Below are 21,508 nucleotides of genomic sequence, written 5' to 3'. Positions count from 1 at the left end.
CTACAAGCGAAAGTAAAACTACAGCGATGCAGAACCTGGGATAGTTAAGAGGCCTCTGAAAATTCCCACGGGTAAATCCTTCTGGCATTTAATCAGGGTTAAAATGGGAAATGTTGAGAGTGCAGAACACCATTGCCTGTATATTTGTTTACTAAGACAGCTCTCAAAAGTGGGAGGAGCTTCTATTAGTGAAGGGCGATTATTAGAATTGTTGCAAGCAGTGGATAAATATTGCTGCTGGCTCCTGTCAAGAGGGACCTTAGATTTGAAAGTCTGGGAAAAGGTTGGAGCTGAGTTAAGAAAAAGAACATGCAAAAGGAACTCTGCTCCCTGTTTCTATTTGGAGTACGTGGGCATTAGTTAAGTCAGTACTGGAACCTTTGCAGACTTCTGATTCTTTTGATGAAAGTGATGATGACTCTTGAAAATCCAGAATATGTAAAGACTGGGGAAATGGGCAAGCCATCTTCGAAACCTGTTTCCTCGGCTTCCGAAGAAAATGATGAGGGATTTTTTTTTCCTCCGGCTCCTCCCCGCCATCCTCCACTTCCACAGGGGACAGTTGGATTATTGTGAGGAAGATCGGGGCTGACTTCCCAGGGAGTTCAAATTCATACACCGAGTTACAGACAATGATTATGAAAGAGAATTGAAGGTGATGGCGTCTACCACTCTTCCCTGGAAGGTTTCTAAAGTGGATAGGATTGCTCAGCCTCCCTCATTGCTCAGTTGGTAAAGAATCTGCCTGTAATGCAGAAGACCCCAGTTCGATTCCTGGGTCAGGAATATCCACTGGAGAAGGGATAGGCTACCCACTCCAGTATTCCTGGGCTTCCCTTGTGGCTCAGCTGGTAAAGAATCCACCTGCAATGTGGGAGACCTGGGTTCCATCCCTGGGTTGGGAAGATCCCCTGGAGAAGGGAAAGGCTACCCACTCCAGTTTTCTGGCCTGGAGAATTCCATGAACTGTATAGTCCATGGGGTCGCAAAGAGTCAGACATGACTGAGTGACTTTCACTTCACTATGTGGACATAGGACAGTCAGACAAAAAAGAAGGCTCCAGGGCATTTGGAAGCACAGCCAAGGCTGGTATTTTTCTCACTGAAAAGATTTTGGAATCCAGACCCACTTGTCAAGTCAATATAAGTGGCAAAAACATTCAAGGTTCAATAGATGCTGGAGCCAAGGTTTCTATCATCAGCTCTAAACACTGGCCTAAAGCATGGCCACTGGGCCTGCTCCAATATCTATTGCAGGTCTAGGACAGGCACAGGATTAAAACAAAGTGCTATGGTGTTGTCTTGTTCAGGGCCTGATAAACAACCAGCCACCATCCAACCTTATATGGCTGCTATACCTGTCAATCTATGGGGTCGTGATCTCTTGGAACAATGGCATGCTGAGATACATATTCCTCCAAATCAAGAGATCAAGGCCAGTTGCCAAATTGTGTTCTGTCAAGGTTATATACAAGGATTGAGACTGGGCAAAAATCAACAAGGAAGACTATCCTTTGACTACTCAAGATTTCGAACCACCCCACTGCTCGTATTAATCTTCCCCCACCCACACCCATACCTTAATTGGAAAACTGATCGACCTGTGTGGATAGAGCCGTGGCCTCTAAAACAAGAAAAATTGGAGGCTTTACATGAATTAGTTAATGAACAACTGAGCAAGGGACGTATTATTGAGTCCTTTAGCACTTGGACTTCTCCGGTGTTCATTATACAAAAGAAATCTGACAAATGGAGAAGACTTACTGATCTGAGAGCTGTTAATGCTATTATTGTTCCAATGGGTGCTTCACAGCCTGGCCTACCTAATCCTAATATGATTTCAAGAAATTGGCATTTGTTTGTTATTGACCTTAAAGATTGTTTTTTCACTATTCCTTTACACCCTGGTGATCAACCTGGATTCACCTTTTCAGTTCCTTCCATTAATTTAAAGGAGCCACATAAAAGATTTCAATGGACTGTATTACCTCAAGGTATGCTTAATAGTCCCAGTATTTGTCAAAATTTTGCACCTAGCACAGCAATGATTCCCTCATGCATGTATTATTCATTATATGGATGATATATTATGTGCCTTACCTAATATTGATAGCCTATAGGAATTGTTTTTAAAGCTAAAAGGAATGCTCAGAATGTGCTGGCCTGTATTCGGCTCCTGATAAACTAGAATACACTGAACCTTCTCAGTGCTTAGGAAACACAGTTACCCGTACTACAATCAAACCACAAAAGGTGCAAATACGCAGAGACTCAATGAAAACTCCAAATGACTTACAAAAACTATTAGGAGATATTAACTGGATTCAACCTAAGTTAGGGATTCCAATGTATCCTTTATCCCATGTATTCTCTCTGTTAAGAGGAAATCCAGAGCTTAATAGCTCCTGACAGCTAACTCCTGAGGCTGAGAAATATCTAGCAATTATAGAACAAGCAGTACAAAACCACCAGAGAGACAGAATAGACCCTTTAGAGCCTCTCCAGTTGTTTGTCTTCCCTACCCCTCATTCCCCTACTGGGTTGATAATGCAAACTGAAGGGATATTCTTAGCTAATTCACAAAGAAAATCTATTACCCCTTATTTACACATACAGCCACTATAATTCTAAAAGGAAGAGAACGTGTTCAGCAACTTACTGGACATGATCCCTGCCTTATTTGCACTACACTAACCTCCAAAGAATTAAACATTCTCTTCAAAAGCCACTAACTTGGCAACTACCTTTAGCTGACTATATTGGACAAATCGACAACCACTATCCTGATTTACCTATCTGGCAGTTTTTAAAACAAACAAGATGGATTTTGCCTAAAACTACTAGTGTCAACCCCATTCCCATTGCTCTTTTCATTTTTACAGATGGCACTACCCGAGGAAAAGCAGGATATACAGGCGCATTTATGCTAGTTATTGCAACACCTGGATATTCCGCACAACAAGCAGAAATTCTGGCTATTACACGCGCATTACAAAATAACCCCCAAGCAATTAATATCTTATCTGATTCTCAATATTCTGCACATGTCACTAAACATAGAGAAACAGCAACTATTACGGATACTATCCCATCCACATTATACACGCTTTTTACAAATTTACAATGGGTGATAAGGCACCGACAATTTCTATTCTACATTACTCAAATTCGGGCTCATATTACTTTACCAGGGCCCTTAACAGAAGGAAATGCTCAAGCTGATGCCATTTTATTTCCAGTCTTTACAGAGGCATCAGCCTTTCATGATCTGACACACTGTAATTCAAAATGTTTAAAAACCAAGTCTCATATCACTTGGTCTCAACCAAAACAGATTGTGCAGACTTGTCGTACATGCCAGACGGTTGCAATAACCACATCTCCAACAGAAGCCTTGGGAGTTTCGCCAGGTGATTCAGAAACACCCGTTTGGATTCCCTCGTGTCATCTGAAACCATATCATATCCCACGGGAGAGACACTTCTCATGAGATGTAGAGGCCCCAGTAATGAGTTTCGAAGGCTTGAGTCTGAGACAGACAAAGACAACGATTCCCCTCTCGTTGACGCATTGGAACAAGATCCCCACTTGGGGACAAATTAAAAGGTTAACACAGAAATCAGAGGAGATCTTAGAAAATGAAGGGAAAGCTGTCACTCCTAACAATCTGGCTGTTTCCATGTTTGCTCATATCACCACCGCAGTGAGTATATCCCCTAGCAACAGCTGAATCTAAAAATTATACTTATTGGGCATACATACCTAGCCTCCCACTACTAAAACCCATTGTTTGGGGGGATTCTATGATCTCCGTTTATGTTAATAATTCTTTCTGAATACCAGGACCTGAAGGTACATGCCCTCCTCTTTTTAAACAAGAAAAAAGGACTCCCTTCAATGTTACTTATGGGTATGAATCCAGGCCAATTTGTATAGGACCGGCTACAGGATGTCTTTAATTATCTATGCAAGCCCGGCTGTCCACTAATTCTTTAAATCATAACTATCTTAAGGTTCAGCTACATCTTCTCTCTGGTCTGAGTTTTGCTTATGACAACTCAGAACCCAATAATGACACCAAATCGGACAGACCTTTAGGCAAGCATCGTGACCTGTGGACTGAAAAACAAGGTCGTACTCAGAGGGATAACTGCCACAGGGCTGAGGGAGTAATTGTCATGAATGGTTCCTACGGAATTGTATGGGACTGGTCCCCTACAGGGTATGCAGTCTCTAACTGCTCTCATCAAAATCAGTCCTGCAATCCTCACAAAAGGCTGCATTGGCAGGTGCATAAAGTCTTTAACCATACCAATGCTACCACTCATTCAGATCATCCAACTATATGACATGGTATTGGCATGTCACTCCCCTTCCCACAATTAGATCAAGGAAGAGGGCAAGAAGGGAGTTGGGAATTGGCTTTAGGTCTTGAAAAATTCCAAATTTGGGATGGACATTATTCCAATAAAACTAATTATTCATTGACATTTAACACCAGTACAAACTGGACATTCTATATTCATGCTTGTGTGAGAGATCCTTATGTGTTCTCGAAAGGAACAATTTCTATCAATGAAAGTGTATAAGCACTTTCTTGCCAGGATTGCAAATTATATAGCTGCTTAAATTCTTTGTAATTCTCATCACTCATTTGTTATACTAAGAAGGAGATTGGGAATATGGCTTCCAGTAAATCAAACCAGACCCTGGGAAGGCTCCCCTGAAACACATGCTCTTTTAAAGGTTATAAAGAAAGTACTACAATGTTCCAAAAGGTTTATTGGACTACTTGTAGCAGCTATTATGGAATTATTGCTATAGCCACCACCGAGGTAGTAGCCGGGGTGGCAATGCATCAAACTACACAAACAGCTACACTGGTACAGCACGGCACCAAAACGCAAGTTCTGCCTGGAGAAGTCAAACCCACACAGACCAAGAAATTAACGAATGATTGATTGATTTAGGAAATGCAGTTCTCCTACAAGGGGATGAAGTACAAAGTTTCAAATTACAAATTCGTCTTAAGTGTTATGGGAATATCTCTTCATTTTGTGTCACACCTCATAAGTAGCATCAAAGTGCATATACTTGGGATCAATTATCTAAACATTTGAGAGGACACGTTTGTGATAATCTATCCTTGGATATTTCCCAATCACAGGCTACTATTTCTAAAATACAGAATGCTCACTTACAACTACTCCCAGAAACTGATTTATTTGAAGAAATTGAGGAAAGCTTACATAAACGTAACCCTATGATGTGGATTAAAACTTTAGGAGGAGGATTGCTTGGTACCATAATATCAGGATGTCTATTTTTGACTGTCTTGTGTCTAGTCCTCAGATGCACGAGAGAAACCGTCTGAGAACTGATGAAGAAAGAAGTTGCTCAGTTGATGTATCTACTCCTACAAAAACAAGAAGGGGGAGCTGTAGTGGGAATTCCTAACAATGTACTTTCACAGCTTTGAGAAATTACACAGAAACAGAATCTGGGAAAACAGCATATATTAAGAAACTGAGGGATTATCAGTTAATGATTATTGTTCATGTTTTTCTTAAAATAGTCGCCTTGTTACAAACTCCAAGGCCAGACCCAGAAGGGAGTATGACTAGGATCATGAGAGCATGGACCTTGGAACACTGGCTTGGAGTCAGGCCTGAACGCTGCCTAAACACTTGCTGATTGCTCCCGAGACTAGCTCAGAAAGGAACATCCAGGGGTAAAAACAAGGAGATCTAGACTATGTCAGTATAGTGTCTTGAGAAAAATAAGATCAAAGAAAGTTTGTAATTAGGAACAAAAGCTGGACTCAGAGTGGACTCTGCACCTCAGTCCAATAGAGGCTGCAGGGCCCCTGACTCACTGCACCAGATTTCGTGTTCTATCTTCATTCTCGTCTCTTGCTCCTGGACCATTAGGGCAACAGGTCAATGTAACCACTTCTTTATATACGTATAATTAATTTTATTTATTTTTAATTGAAGGATAGTTGCTCCACAGTATTGTGTTGGTTTCTGCCAAACATCAACACGAATCAGCTATAGGTATAGCTGTGTCCCCTCCCTCCCACCTCCCTTCCACTTCTCTGGGTTGTTACAGAGCCCCGGTGTGAGTTCCCGGAGTCACACCGCAAATTCCCCTGGGCTGTCTATTTTACACATGGTAGTGTGGATGTCTCCATGCTACTCTCTCCACACATCCCAAGGAGACTGTGGCTGCTGTCTGGCTCACTCTCTGTCTCTCTAGGATCCCTCAGCGGGTAAGCCAGCTGCCATATAGAGACAAGCCCTGTGGAGAGGCCACTGGCTGGGAAACGAGGTCCCCGGACAATAGCCAATGTAACAACGGGCTTAGAAGTGGATCCTCTGCCCTCAGCTGAATCGAAGGACAGACTCTTGGCCAGCACCACGCAGCTAATGTGCTCCCCAACTTCTGTCCTCTAAAAACTGTGAGGCGTTAATTTTTCAAAAGACGTTAAACTTTGGGATAGTTTTTTATGAAGCAATAGAAAACTAATACAATTGTGCTGTTTAATTTCCAAACATTTGGGGGTTTCTCATTCCCAGATACCGTATTACTATGGTTATGCTTTTTCATCATTGTCTGTTCAGCCCTTTTTCTCTTCATTACCTCTCCCCTCTCCTCCTGGGGCTCCAATGACAGGGTTGTGACACCTCTGGATACTGCCCTCCCTGGATATAGGGCTCTGAGGCTGTCCCTTTCTCCACCTCTTTTCTCTCTGGGCTGGATGATCTCCAGGATGATCCCCTCTGTGTCCAACAAGAGTGAGTCTCTTTGCCCCACTTGGTCCCCTTTCTCCACCACCCCCCACCCCCATGCTTTCTCAACCCCTGGGCCCTGGATGTCTGGCCTTTGTGCTTTCAGATTCCATGTCACCACCATTCTTTCCTTTTCTTCAACCTACGTGCTTTCTTCCTTGTTCTCTGCCTTGGCTGACAAGCTCTCTCTTTCACCTGAATGACCATAATGCAGAATTTAATAAAAGTTTATTTTTCCCTTGGTCTGTATTGAGAAAGCAATTTTTTTTTCTTTAAAAGCAGTAGGTAATTCAGTTTTATTGTTTACTGTGACCACACAGAATAAACCTTAAGTAAGTTTGTGTTTCTGGCATAATTGCTGATGTAATTGTAGCTGACCCATTAGAAGATATAGCAATTCTTCTAAGTAAGCAAAGCCAAGTGGAAGAGCATGCTTCATTGATCTCAAACTGAATTTAGCCTGTGTTCTGACAGTGGAAACATATTTAACCCCTTCATCCTAGGCATTTAACACACACACACAATTAACCTGGTTTCACACGTTGTAAGGAAAAAGGACAAAACTCCAGTGGTTTTGATTAGATCTAGAAACATCTGTCATCACGAAAGAAGATGCTAATCACCTGAGGTTTGTTTTATGTCTCCAATGCAAGCACTAATGTTAACACATTAAATATTCAATTCACTCTTTTCCAACCAGCTAGTTGGATCATCTTCATCAGCGCCTCTGTATCACTTGGTTGCTACCAGATGCCTGAGGATTACAAGGAGTGTGTTGATTGCCCCGGGTCTCACTGCCACAATTCCTCCAGGAGGCCTAGACGTGAATCTGAGTGATGATTTCATCATTTTCATCATTTTCTTGCTAAGCTTCTCCTGCTATGAAATCCATAGGCATTCCCAAAGCCCCCAATTAAAATGTCACTAAAATTTTTAAAAAGGTCTACAACTTTCCAAAAAATAAATCTGCTAGGAACTTCAACCCTGAATATGCATTGGAGGGACTGATGGCAAAGCTGAAGCACCAATACTCTGGCCACCTGATGTGATGATCTGACTCACTGGAAAAGACCTTGATGCCAGGAAAGATTGAAAGCAAAAGGAGATGAGAGCAGCAGAAGATGAGGTGGGTTAGACAGCATTACCAACCCAATGGACGTGAACTTGAGCAAACTCTGGGAGATAGTGGAGGACAGGGAAGTCTGGCATGCTGCAGTCCAGGGGGTCATAAAGAGTCAGACATGGCTTAGCAACTGAACAACAACAAAGGAACTTCTGATGCTGTAGTTCTTAATTCTGTCAGCCGAGATCCCTTGAGAATCTGATAAAAACCACAAACTCTGGCCCCAGAAAACGGCAAATATGTGTTTCGGATACAATTCCAGGGAGTTTAGAAACCCTTCGAAGCCCTCCCTGGGGCCCAACTGGGAAGTTCTTGCGCTAACAGCCTCTGAACGTGGCACTGACGGATGGTGACTGACCCCACGAGCACGTTTTCTTACCATTGCTCTAGCTTCCTCGCGAATGGATGGGATGGAAAGGATGCTGTACAGAGCTCCGTTCACATACGGCTGTATCTTTAAGGGGAGAAAACAAACAGTCATGTGCGAGTTCTCAAACACCATACAATTCAACTATCACACACCACCCTGGAGAGCAGCCTGGCTGGTGAGGAGGGTGACCACTGCCATCTTCACAGCCCCTTGAGCTCCAAATGACAGACACCTCTGCTGGCACGTCGCAGGGCAAAGGTTACAACTGAGAGTTCAAAGCAGAGCATGCACCATTCCCTCCCACAGCTTACTCCCACTACATTTCACTGTTTAACTGATGTCTTCCTGACCACTCAGGCTAGAACCCCTGGAGGCATCCTTGATTCCTCTCTTCTTCCTCTCCAATACTGAGTCTCCAAGTTATCCTTGATGGGAATCCTTCCTATAAACATGTGCTGCCACAGTCCTTGTTCAGATGTCATTGTCCATGACCTGGGCTACATCGAATCTCCAAAAGGATCTCTCTGCCTTTACATTCACCCTTTTATCCAACCATCATATCATTGCTGAGAATCTACAACTTGGGCCGTATTAATCCCTCTTCCAACCTCGGAAACCTTCCATAGAAACTCCCTGCGTGCGTGCTCAGTTGCTTCAAGTCATGTCCGACTCTTTGTAACCCCATGGATTGTAAGCCCACCAGGTTCCTCTGTCCATGGAATTCTCCAGGCGAGGATACTGGAGTGGGCTGCCATGCCCTCCTCCAGGGGATCTTCCCAACCCAGGGACTGACCCGCATCTCCTGCATTGAGGCAGATTCTTTACCACTGAGGCACTGGGGAAGCCCCCTAGGAATGCCCTGGGAAGTTCTAACTCCTGATTAGAGAACACAAGGCCCTTCGAGGTTTGGCCTCCGTAAAGTCTTCCTCGGCTTCTTCCTTCCTGCCACTTGAAATGCACACTGCACAGGTTCCACACTACTTAAGAGACTCCCTGATATACACAGCACCTGGGACATGCCCTGGGCTGGTCCTAACAGCTCACCTTGCTGGGGATGCTATTCCCACATATGTCTCCTTGGAAAGTTATGGCTCATCCTTTAAAACTCAGTTCACACATATCTCAGAGGAATCCTTTCCTGAGCGCCCAGACAGAGTACTCTACCCTCCTTCCTGTACAGCCCTCCACTTCTGTGCTGGACTCAGTGTATTTTAAGATTTATACTTATGTCTCCCCTATGAGCTCTTCAAGGATAGGACCCATGTCTTAATCACACAGGTAACCCCACCATTAAGCCAGACAGGATTTGATAAATGAGCCCTCCCTTTGGAGTGGACTGTATGCTCTGCTCTCTCCATACCATGGATGGGGAGGAGGACTCATTTCCCACCACCCTTTTCTAGCACTGGATTTATTATCACTTTTCATTTCTGCTAATATAACAGGTAAGAGAGGGCATTGTATAGTTATCTTTATTTTCATTTCCCTGATGACTAGCAGAAACTGAACATCTTTTCATGTTTATAGTAAATCATCAAGATTTACTATTCTGTAAACTGTCCTTTTACATACTTTATCTTTTTTTTCCTATTTTTCTCTGTTTGACTCTTACTTATCAATGTATAAGAGCTCTTTACATGTAAAGGATATAAAACTTTTGTCATATGTGATGCAAATCTCTTTCCATATGATTATATGATTGAAGTTCATATATTTAACTATGGGTATTTTTTTCTTTATGGCTTCTTGATTTTGTTTTTCAAGACCATGACTATCTCATAAGGACACGTGTGTGAGAATTTTATGTAGGAAAGACATTTCTAGGCTCCAATATATTATATATATATTATTATTATTATTAACCCTGAATATTCATTGGAAGGACTGATGCTGAAGCTGAATGCCAGTATTTTGGCCACTTGAGGCAAAGAGCTGACTCATTGGAAAAGACTCTAATACTGGGAAAGACTGAAGGCAGGAGGAGAAGGGGACGACAGAGGATGAGATTGTTGGATAGCATCACTGACTCAATGGATACGAGTTTGAGTAAACTCTGGGAAATGGTGAAGGACAGGAAGCCTGGCTTGCAGGTCACAAAGAGTTGGACATGACTGAGCAACTGAATAACAACTATATATATATATACATGGATTTTCCTGCTCATTTTCAAAGCAGATCCTTTGGCAAGAGTTAATGACAAGACCTGACTCCTTTGGTCTATTCAGTTTTCAGAGCTGACATGGTTCTGACACTTGGAACCAAACTTTTCTGTTAGGTGACAGGATATAATTCCCACTGGCTTCAACTGTCTGAGTTGAATAAAATGGAACAGAGAGTTCACTCTGGTCTAGAAGTAGTTAAGAGCTCGCTGATTTTAAAATATAAAGGCATGGCAGGCGCTGTAAGGGCTTTCCTAATAGCTCAGTTGTTAAAGAATCCGCCTGCAATGCAGGAGACCCTGGTTTAATTCTTGGGTCAGGAAGATCCGCTGGAGAAGGGAAAGGCTGCTCACTCTAGTATTCTTGGGCTTCCCTATGGCTCAGCTGGTAAAGAATCCACCTGCAATGCAGGAGACCCGGGTTCAATTTTTGGGTTAGGAAGATCCCCTGGAGAAGGGAAAGGTTACCTACTCCGGTATTCTGGCCTTGAGAATTTCGTGGACTGCATAGTCCATGGGGTAGCAAAGAGTCTAACACGACTGAGCGATTTTCACTTTCAGGCACTGTAAAAATGAATAAGCCTCCACTCGCTAAAGCAGTCCAGGTCACTCAGCTGCGGGGGTGCTGGGGTAACATGAGATGTGAAAGGAATGGCCAGGATACAGCTGTCTGAAATGGGAACAGATGTGGGGAGACCGAGGGCTTCTCTCTGATCCAGTGGGACCCGGTCCCCCTGCGGAGACAGCCCTATGCCCGAGCTAAGGAGGGCAGAGCTCTGCGGAGATTAGGCTTCAGGTGCAAAGTGATGCCATGGTTTCTGCAAAGGCATTTGTAGCAAGCAGGTGAGAGAAGAACCGCACTGTGTGTTAGCTCATCCAGACCTCTGTTCCATTTAAAAAGGGCTTGAGCCCTATAGGCTAGAAAACCTCCCCAGGGCTGGGGAGGACACAGGCGAGGGTAGAAGCGAGGCCGGCCACTCCGCAGGACAACCTGGCAGGACCCTGACGTACAGGGTGAGCAGGCAGTGACCAGTGTCTACACCTCAGGGACGCCCTGGCCTGGGTCAAGGGGTAAGGGTGGAGATGTCCAAGGAGGACGCAAAGGGCGGGGAGGCGCACCCCTGGGGGCTGGACGAGTGAACAGAAGGGCTGCCAACAGGGGGCTGTTGTGTGGTGGCGAGAGTGAAGGCTCTAGATGGACAGAGAGCAACGGAGAAAGGACCTAAAGACGCGGGGAAGAGAGTAAGAAAAGACCGAGATGGAGAGGGCACTGCTATTTATACAAATTAATCATGCCCACAATATTAAATACACTACCAGGTTATGTACACGTCCAGGGCCATATATTAAACTCAGTAGAGGAACGCCATAGTGGAGGGGAGGGGTGAAGGGGAGGGGAGAGGGGGAGGAGGAAAAAAATAACGCCCAGGAGAAAGCCGCACAGACCAGCGATGGCGGCTGTGCTCACACACCGGAAGCTGGAAGCCGCCTCCTGCTCCAGGTTCCAAAATTTGACAGAAAGCTCTGGCACAGGTTATACAGATATTTGAAGGAAGGTGATGAGGTAAGTACCCAGGACCAGCCCTCCCATGAGCCCGGGGCCAGCGGCGCTGACTGGGTACCTCGTGGTTTTCATGGCCGAGCAGATCCGAAAGGACTTTCAGCACCAGGCCCGCCACCTTGGCACACATATTCTTCCCTTTAGGAGAAAAACAGCAAAACAGAACAGGTCACGTCTAAACTCAGAGGCACAAGTCAGGCAGATTTAAAAACATATCTCGGCTTCTCTGCTTATGAGCTGGGTGATCTTGGGTGGGGCCCTGTTTCTCCCTCTGGGGTCCCTTGGAAATCATTAGGGTCCACCTCAAAAGGCGATGTGGAAGTTAAGTAGCTCAGTACAGGGCAACATGGTCCCAGTGGTTCTTATCATTCAGGCAGAGCACAGAGCCGCTCACTACAGGAACCACAAGGAATCGAAGAGCGATGCCCTCCTCCCAAGCGCACACACCATCACAGAAAAACCAACGGCTGTCTCAGTGGTTCTAAACATCACAGCAATCACTGAAGATAAACTGATGATAATCAAGAAAAGCTGATTATAACCTGATAAATGCTTTCAAGCTAGTAAATTTGCATATGCTGTTTTTCAAAAGAGAACTCTGAAAGAAGTCCTTTAGTCAGTCAACAACACACAGGTGGTTCAGATTCCACAGCATCTGAGGGGGAAGGTGCTTCTCACAAGTACCCCTGAGCTATTTATCTAGGTAGCCTTCTCCTAACACTGGGACTGCTCAGGGCAGCTCTTCTAAGGAGGCTTCTTCCATTTCAGGAAACAGATCATTTAAGTGGGGTGGAATCTGTTGGAGAGTGAAAATCACTCCCTTTATTGATCAAGACATAAATGACCAGAGATGTCACATGGGAATTCCCATCTCTAGGAGATGGAATGGAAAAGGCGACTGTGATTAAGAGCAGGGAGTCTGGTTGAACGTCACTGCTCTGCCGTAACGTCAGATTAATGCCACAACTTAATCCCATAGAATCTTAGGAATGTACTTCTCTGTCTTCAGATAAAACAGGTCATAATTCTTCATTTCCTACCTTTGAATAATGTAACAAAGAGGGAGAAAAACATAATGTAATTCAATTTTCTCTTAATATATATATTGCATATAATTGAATAACATAAACTCTTCTTTCCAAGGCCAGGGTGGCATGTTGGCTTTAGGGATTCAATAGCTTTACACCTAGTTGGATATGCTTCACACTCTGTTTTGAGTTTTTCTAAGAGGGAAAAATGAAAGCCAACCCAGAGCTGGGGGAGGGGAGTAGGGCTGTGAGACCTGCGCTCCTGAGGCAGAGGTTCATGAGCAGGGCCACCGAATACTCGAGCGTGTAGTCAGACAGGCAGTCGGGCTCCTTCAGGATGTCAATCAGCCAGAAGATGAGGCCATCTTGAATCATCGCTGTCTGCAGTGGGCGCCTAGGATGAGATAGCCGACAGGTGATTAAAGCCGGTAAGAAACCTTCCATGTAAGAGAACACAGTAGTGTGAGTGCATATCAGAAAAGGAAGTTTATAGAGGTTACAGACTCAAAGGACTGCTTTACTTTTAGACCTATACAACTGAAACTACAGCAATAAATTCTTTTTCTTCTTCTTTTGGCCACATCACGTGGTTTGTGGGATCTTAGTTCCCTCACCAGGGGTTGAATACATGCCCTCTCGGCAGTGAAAGCACAGAGTTCTAACCACAGGATCTCCAAGGAATTCCTAACAATAAACTCTTTACCTTTCAGGGGTATCATTAAAAGGTTAAAGAAAAATAAGGCAGTAAGGAGACTTCCTACTTTGAAAGTTTCTATTTCAATATATAGAATTAGCAGAGCATCACCTCAAATACTTCATAAATATTTATTGATAGCTTTTGGTCTACTTAACCCAGGAAACAGAGTCACAGAAATAGTTCACTGACAAACATATTTTTACTTAAAATCTAGTCTGTATAATCCAGTGTAGGCACTCTGAGCTATATAAAAATACAGAGATACAAAAAAGAACATAAAACCAGCTTAATACCATTTTGATTCAGATCTCTATAGAATAAGGGTAGTTTAATAACCTGGATAATACAATTTATATGGAATTACTTTCCACCCAAAGTCCTGGTGTAAAATCTTACAATACCAAGGCACCATCACATTGTTATGGTGGATATCATCATGTCAGCCTTAAGAACTGATGGGACTAAGCACTACAATAACTATAGTTATTAAATTTCTGCAAATTTTTCAAATACTGTCAACATTAAGCTAAATTATCTCTATAAACAAACAGAATTATGTTCCTGTGATCTAATGAAGTAATAACTCTGCAGATCATTTGTAATTCTTAATTCATACAGGTAGAAAAAGAAACTTTCATTAGCAGGGACCTGGAAAAGAGAACTTTGCCAGGTCTATATATCTACAGCCATAACTACAGCTTTCCCCCTACAAAACATATATACACTCAGAGTATGTCATTTTTCAGGTGTTAGGTTATTAGTGTGTGTGCTAAGTCACCTCAGTCATGTCTGACTCTTTGCAACACTGTGAACTGTAGCCCACCAGGCTCCTCTGTCCATGGGATTCTCCAGGCAAGAATATTGGAGTAGGTGGCAATTTTCTCCTCCAGGGGATCTTCCTGACCTAGGGATCGAACCAGTGTTTCTTATGTCTCCTGCATTATTGGCAGGCAGATTCTTTATCACTAGCGCCAGCTGGGAAGCCCAGGTTATTAGTCAGAGTCAGTCAAATATTGACCACATCTGATGGGAAGGCAATGTGTTCACAAGAGGACTTACAGAAAAAGTTAGGTACTCAAGGTAATAAAATTCTTAATAGTCAAATAAAAAGTCATGTGTCATCAGGGAATATAAATGCTGGACGAATTAGCATATGACCCAGCAATTCCACTCCTAGATACCTACCCAGGAGAAAAGAAAACAAAGACTTGTATGCAAATATTCACAGCAGCACTACACATAATAGGCAAAAAGTAGAAGCAAGTAAGGTATCATCAACTGATGAATGCAAAGGCAAAATGTGGCCTATTCATATGATGGCCTATCACTCGGCAACACAAAGGAAGAAAGTGCTGATACATGCTATCTCTGTGTGAACCTCAAAAGCAGTATGCCAAGTGAAAGGAGCCAGTCATAAAAGAACACACCAGTCGAGGTAAATCTACAGAAAACAGTGGTGGCTGCCCAGGTGAGGAATAGAAGTGAAAAGTGACTGCAAAGAGGCATGAAGTTCCTTTTGGTGATGATGGAAATGTTCTAAAATTAGACTGTAGTAGTGGTTGTACAACTCTGTAAATATACCAAAAATCATTGAACTGTACACTTAAAATGGGTAAATTTTGTGGTATGTAAAAGTACACCTTTGGCTTCCCAGGTGGCTCTGTGGTAAAGAATCTGCCTGCCAATGCAGGAGACTCGGATTCAATCCCTGGGTCAGGAAGATTCCCGGGAGGAGGGCATGGCAACCCACTCCAGTATTCTTGCCTGGAGAATCCCATGGAGAGGAGCCAGGTGGGCTACAGCCCATGGGGTCGCAAAGAGGCAGACATGACCGAGCAACAACAAAGTATACCTTAACAATGCTGTCAGCTAAAAAACAAAACAAAAACGCTCTGGGAGGACATCAGTTCTGCTTCAAGAAGAGGTGTCTGATTTTTAAATTTCTAATGTGGAACAGTTGCATGTCATGAGGGGGTCCAGGCTGAGACCATAGGGTGGCAGGCTGAGATGAATGGACAAGGAACCAGGAAGCTCCACTCTGACTTCCAAAGGGCGACTGACCCCGCTGACTGTGCCTGTGCATTTATATGCCTTCTCCCACAATGAACTCTGAGCATTTGGCAGGCTGAGGCTCTATCGGGTTTTATTCCTGTGTTTATTTCCGAACCTTGCACATGGCTTAAGACACAATCTAGCATCTAGCATCTTGTCAGCATGAGATAACACTCATTGGGAGGATACAATGGTGCTTTAACATGTAGGAGCAGGATGTGAGAGTTGGACCATAAAGGGCTGAGTGCTGAAGAACTGATGCTTTCGAACTGTGGAGAATACTCTTGAGAGTCCCTTGGACAGCAAAAAGAGTCAACCAGTCAATCCTAAAGGAAATCAACCCTGAATATTCATTGGAAGGACTGATGCTGAAGCTCCAATACTTTGGCCCCTTGATTTGAAGAGCTGACACATTGGAAAAGACCCTGATGTTGGGAAAGATTGAGGGCAGGAGAAGAAGGGGGCAACAGAGGATAAGATGGTTGGATGTCATCACCAACTCAATGGACATAAGTTTGAGCAGACTCCAGGAGATGGTGAAGGACAGGGAAGCCTGGTGTGCTGCAGTCCATGGGGTTGCAGAGTCAGACATGACTGAGCGACTGAGCAACAACAACAAAGGATGGTTTAGGGGATTCAAGATAAGCTTTCTAGTTGGAAAGTCACCCAATCTCTTCTAAGTATTCACTGAAAAATATCACCCATCCCTTAGATTGTCACTGGGAACAAATAAGCACAGAACAGTGGCTAAGAACCCCCCAAGGTGATCTCATGGGAGCCACCGTGACCTATTGCATGGTCAGCACCTGAGGCTGAACTTCTGCAGGGCCCCAAGAACATTCTCCCGGGTGATGACATCCTTGTCTTCCTCCTTCAGCCTTTCCTCCAGCATCCGCAGCACCTTTGTGCTCTGGGCGAGGTAGCGGCGACCTGGTAATATGACAAGAGATGAACAAGTAAGAGATTCATCTTGTGTTAAGTTTCTGCTCTGAAGCCACTTTCTATGAAAACTGTGCATATAACACATGTAGAGTTTGGGATTCCTTGGTGGCTCAGTGGTAAAGAATCTGCCTGCCAATGCAGGAGATGCGGGTTTGATCCCTGTGTCGGAAAGATCCTCTGGAGAAGGAAATGGCAACCCACTCCAGTATTCTTGCCTGGGAAATCCCAGGGACAGGGGAGCCTGGCGGGCTACAGTTAGTGGGGTTGCAAAGAGTCAGACACAACTTAGTGACTAAACACAACAAGAATGCAGGTGGTTTTATGTTCTAGAAAACTTAGTAAAGCATATTTAATCTGCAAGTTGGTTTCATTCAACCAACTAATGAATAGAAAACCACTTTTTCTGTCATCTGAACATGATTCATCACTGTGTTCTTGTGGGGAGCACTGTCTTTTATTTACCCACGATCTTGAGCCCAAAAGTCAAATCACAAGGCGATGATGGATCTGTGTTTTATGAGCCCTTTAGTCTTAACATTAGAGGCAGCCAAGTAGTACTTTCTGGACATACCAATGGCCTGGAGAAGTTAGGAACCACACTTGGGACCCTATTATAAGCCTTGAATTGTCATTAGCCTATGGTAAACTTGTATCTTGATATAGATTACATTAATTTCAGACATAAATTTCAACAATATTATATCAATGGTCTCTGGCACATACGCTGGCTAATCATAAAATGTTTGCTAAATGGATGGAAGAACAAACAAATGAGAAAATTTTTGGAGTATCATATAGTCACAATCTAAAACTCCCTTTATTCATGTTAAAAAGAGCTCAAACAAATGAGAATTTATTGAAGATAATGGCATTTTGTAAAATCATTTTGAATTCTGTTATGGTGGCATTTTAGTTTTGGAATTTTCAAATCTTGATTTAAGAGGCTTAGTCTTTTACAAGAAATGGTACAGTGCTTATTGGAATCACTTTAATTATTCCAACAACCTTATTTTGCCTTAAGTAGAAAATGGCAGAGAATGCATTACCCGCTATCTTGAGAGCAATCTAAAAAGTACTACGTTATGATACCAGAAAGCTTACAAAACAAAACTGGAGGCTGACAAAATAAACTCCGAAACCATGAAAATTTGCTCTGACAACAGCTAACTTTCACAAAAGACTTTAGAGGCATTTAACAGTAATACATTAAGGAAACACATGTCATTGCTAAGAAACTTGGGGGGGAATGTTTCTTTTCCCAGGGAAAAACATAGCCACAAGACCTAGCTCTTCTCTTTGAAGATATCAATGAAAAAGGAAAATGTTGCTGCTGTATCAGTAAACAAGGGATGCTGGAGCCATCAAGTCGCTACAGCCACCCTGGACGGTGAGCCCTGAGGGGGCTCAGGATGGAGAAAAGCGGGACACTGGCCCCAGACAGCTGAGGTGCACAGCAAAGGAATGACTTCAGTGAGCCCAGACTCCTGCATCTTCCCATACATGTTTGTCTCTAAGTTGTGTCCAACTCTGCAGCCCCCAGGATTGTAGTCCTCCAGGCTTCTCTGTCCTGGGATTTCCCAGGCAAGAATACTAAAGTGGGTTGTCATTTTCTTCTTCAGGGGATCTTACTGACCCAGGGATCAAACCCACGTGTCCTGCATTGGCAGGCGAATTCTTTACTGCTGAGCCACCAGGAAAGAATTCCTGAAGAGATCTGGCTTTAACAGTCATCTTTTGAAGTTTCAGCTACCAGGTCTTTGTTGCCAAAAGGCCTATATGTCCCGGCTCCTCCCTCATCTCTTCGGAGCAGTCTCTCAGAGCTATCTGACATGCCGTGTTCTGGCTTGTCCATTTTGTCAGCCAAATAAAACATAATCCTCAACTTTTTTTTTTTCCAGTTGACAAGAAAAGCTGACATCTTACCTTCTGCTAGGGATGCGAAAGCATTGATGAGCCTGGCCGTGTACTGCCGTACCACCTCACTCTTGGATTGCAGCAGCTGAAGCACACTCCTCTGTGTGGGGTGGGGGGCGGACATCAAAACGTCAAACGAGGAAAAACAATGGAGGTAAACACAAGTGAGAGAGAAGCCTGTGTCTGCTCTGAGGGTCTGCTGTAGTCTCCCTCTGCGTGAATTTATTAGGTGATTCAGTTTTGATTTCCAACTGATCTTTTCTATGACTTGGCAAAAGGAAGTTGTTCAAGTCTTTTGGACTCTGTGGGAGAGGGTGAGGGTGGGATGATTTGGGAGCATGGTACTGTAACATGTATATTATCATATGTGAAATGAATCGCCAGTCCAGGTTTTTTGCATGATACAGGATGCTCGGGGCTGGTGCACTGGGATGACCCAGAGGGATGGGATGGGGAGGGAGGTGGGAGAGGGGTTCAGGATGGGGAACACATGTACACCCGTGGCGGAGTCATGTCAATGTATGGCAAAACCAATACAATATTGTAAAGTAATTAGCCTCCAATTAAAATAAATAAATTTATATTAAATTTAAAAAAAAGTTGTTCAGGCCCAGAGTAGAAGAGTTAAGTATTCAAAGCATTTACAATGATGACTGACTCCAAGGAGGCAATGCTGTTTGCTATTATTGTTGCTGATGTTTTTCCAGGTAGAATGAATGACCCAGCACACGTCTAATTTTGCTCCTCCAAAACCACCATAAAACCATCAGTAAATGGAGTTTTTAAGGAGACAGATATTTTCCAGGACAGAGAAGATAGCACCAGAAACCATGACAACACAATTTTGGGATCAGGAATGCAGGATGATAACACACTCAGCAGACCCAAGAATGCCAAACAGGCAATGAGGAAGGAATTACCCGGTTTACATCACTTAATTCTCAGAAGTCACCAGAACTGGAGGAAAATCAAGAAGGAATGAAAGCTATAGGATCAGTAGCTCAGTCCCACATGCTGCTCCTGCTCTGTGTCCTCCTGTGCACCCCACACCACACACCTGGGACGCTCTCTTTTGAGGGCCACACAGAAGGTCTCTGGATGGAGAACACCAGATGCAGGTGAGCAGAGCTTCCACGTCAAAGCAGCAGAATAAATGCTCAACAGCCACCCCCTCCTCCTCTCCTAGCTGGCTCCCAGAATACTGGCAACCAAACCCTTACCTACCTGCCTATGAACAGAGAAAACAAGAGAAGAAATCAACAAAATAACTCGAGAAAAGTTCCCAGAATTACAGCTGTCAGATTGAAAGGGCTCAAAAAGTGCTCCCCCAAAATGAATTAAATACATATCATGAAAGACATCAATGGGAAATTCATTAACACTGGTGAAAAGGAAAAGACTCAACATGCTTCTAGAAAGAAAAACAAAAACAGTTCACATACAAAAGGTCAGGAATTAGAAAGGCTTTGGACTTTTCAAGAGCAACATTGAAACCTAAAAGGCAGTGAAGCAATATCTTCAAAATTCTGAAGGATGATTATTTACAACCCAGAGCTCTACACAAAGAATAAAGGTATTTTCAGACGTACACAGCCTCGAAAAATATACTCCCCCAATCTATCCTTTCTCTAGAAGCTATTAACTAAAGGCTGTGCTCCACCAAAAAGACAATTATAGAATGTTGGAAACAGAGATCCAGTTCAGGAAAGGGGTGAAAGGAATCAATATATGTTTGGTGGAGAGAGATTTCCAGAAGGCAGCTTTGGCCCAGAGGTGGAGGGCCACCAGTGCAGGCTGAATGACTGACTCAGGAGAGTGGCATACTGAAGGCTGTCACCCCCAAGATGCCTACTGCCATTGTGCCATCTTTGTTTAGGTAAAAATTTTATTGAAATATAACACCCATCAGAACATTGCCCAGATCATGAGTATACAGCTTGACAGGTTTTCACAGAGTGGACATGTGGCTAATGGACAGTCACATCAAGAAACAGAACAACAACAACAAAGGAACGGATTATCCAAATCCCAGACGCCCTCCGAGGGTCCTCATCTCAACCAAGGGCAACATCTCTCCTGGCTTCTTATATCGTGGGTTAGTTCTGTTTTAAATTTTTTATTAAATAAAGCCATGCTTTGCCAGGAGCCGGCGAGAGACATTCCACTTGTGACAAGCAGGTCCAGCCCCGGCTATGCTTTATTCTTTTATATCTGACTTTTCTCATTCAATATCATGTTTGTGAGACTCATCCATGTTGTATGCTGTATGCTCCCTCCCATGGCTCAATGCATGAAAGGGAAAGAAAGTGCTATTTGCTCAGTCATGTCCGACTCTTCGTGACCCCATGGACTGTAGCCTGCCAGGCTCCTCTGTCCATTCCCTTCTCCAAGGAATCTTCCCCACCCAGGGATCAAACCCAGGCCTCCTGCATTGCAGGCAGATTCTTTACCATCTGAGCCACCAGGGAAGCCCAATGGCCCAATGGCTCAATATATCCCATCTTAAAAATATATCGCAGATGACTTATCCATTCTACTCCTGATGGACATTTGGTTATAGCCAATGTTCTGGTTCTTATAAATACTGTTGCTATGAACATTCTTATACCTCTTACAGTTGAACATATGGCATACTTCTGTTGGGATTATACTTAGGCATGTTTCTGCTAGGACACAGACTATGCAGTTGTGGTAAATACAGCCAGGGTTCCACAGTAGCTCACCATGTAACACATTTGCAAGCAGAGTGCGACATACCTGGACTGGTGAGCCCAGACTCATGTGCACTTGGACAGCCCTGCCCACATGCTGGTGAAGTTTCAGCTCCCCTTCCACACCCTGCTGCGTGGACCAGCTGTGGAAAGTCTGTTCA

At 43.6% G+C, this 21,508-nt stretch overlaps 1 protein-coding gene across 6 annotated transcripts in view; it reads right to left on the bottom strand.

The window, feature by feature from the left end:
• The window catches only part of ARMC9 (armadillo repeat containing 9), a 178,833-nt gene that overhangs the window by 98,467 nt on the left and 58,858 nt on the right, over positions 1-21,508 (bottom strand). For all 6 annotated transcript variants that reach the window (XM_005202963.5, XM_005202964.5, XM_005202962.4 and 3 more), the window contains exons 13-17: positions 18,646-18,736; positions 16,587-16,710; positions 13,286-13,425; positions 12,065-12,141; positions 8,294-8,368 (exon numbers count right to left, since the gene is read on the bottom strand). In XM_005202963.5, coding sequence (XP_005203020.1) covers positions 8,294-8,368; positions 12,065-12,141; positions 13,286-13,425; positions 16,587-16,710; positions 18,646-18,736 — 507 coding nt within the window. The remainder of the gene's footprint in view (positions 1-8,293; positions 8,369-12,064; positions 12,142-13,285; positions 13,426-16,586; positions 16,711-18,645; positions 18,737-21,508) is intronic.

The sequence above is a fragment of the Bos taurus genome, chromosome 2 (assembly GCF_002263795.3).
Source record: "Bos taurus isolate L1 Dominette 01449 registration number 42190680 breed Hereford chromosome 2, ARS-UCD2.0, whole genome shotgun sequence".
Lineage (NCBI taxonomy): Eukaryota > Metazoa > Chordata > Mammalia > Artiodactyla > Bovidae > Bos > Bos taurus.
This window is presented reverse-complemented; position numbering and strand designations above follow the sequence as displayed.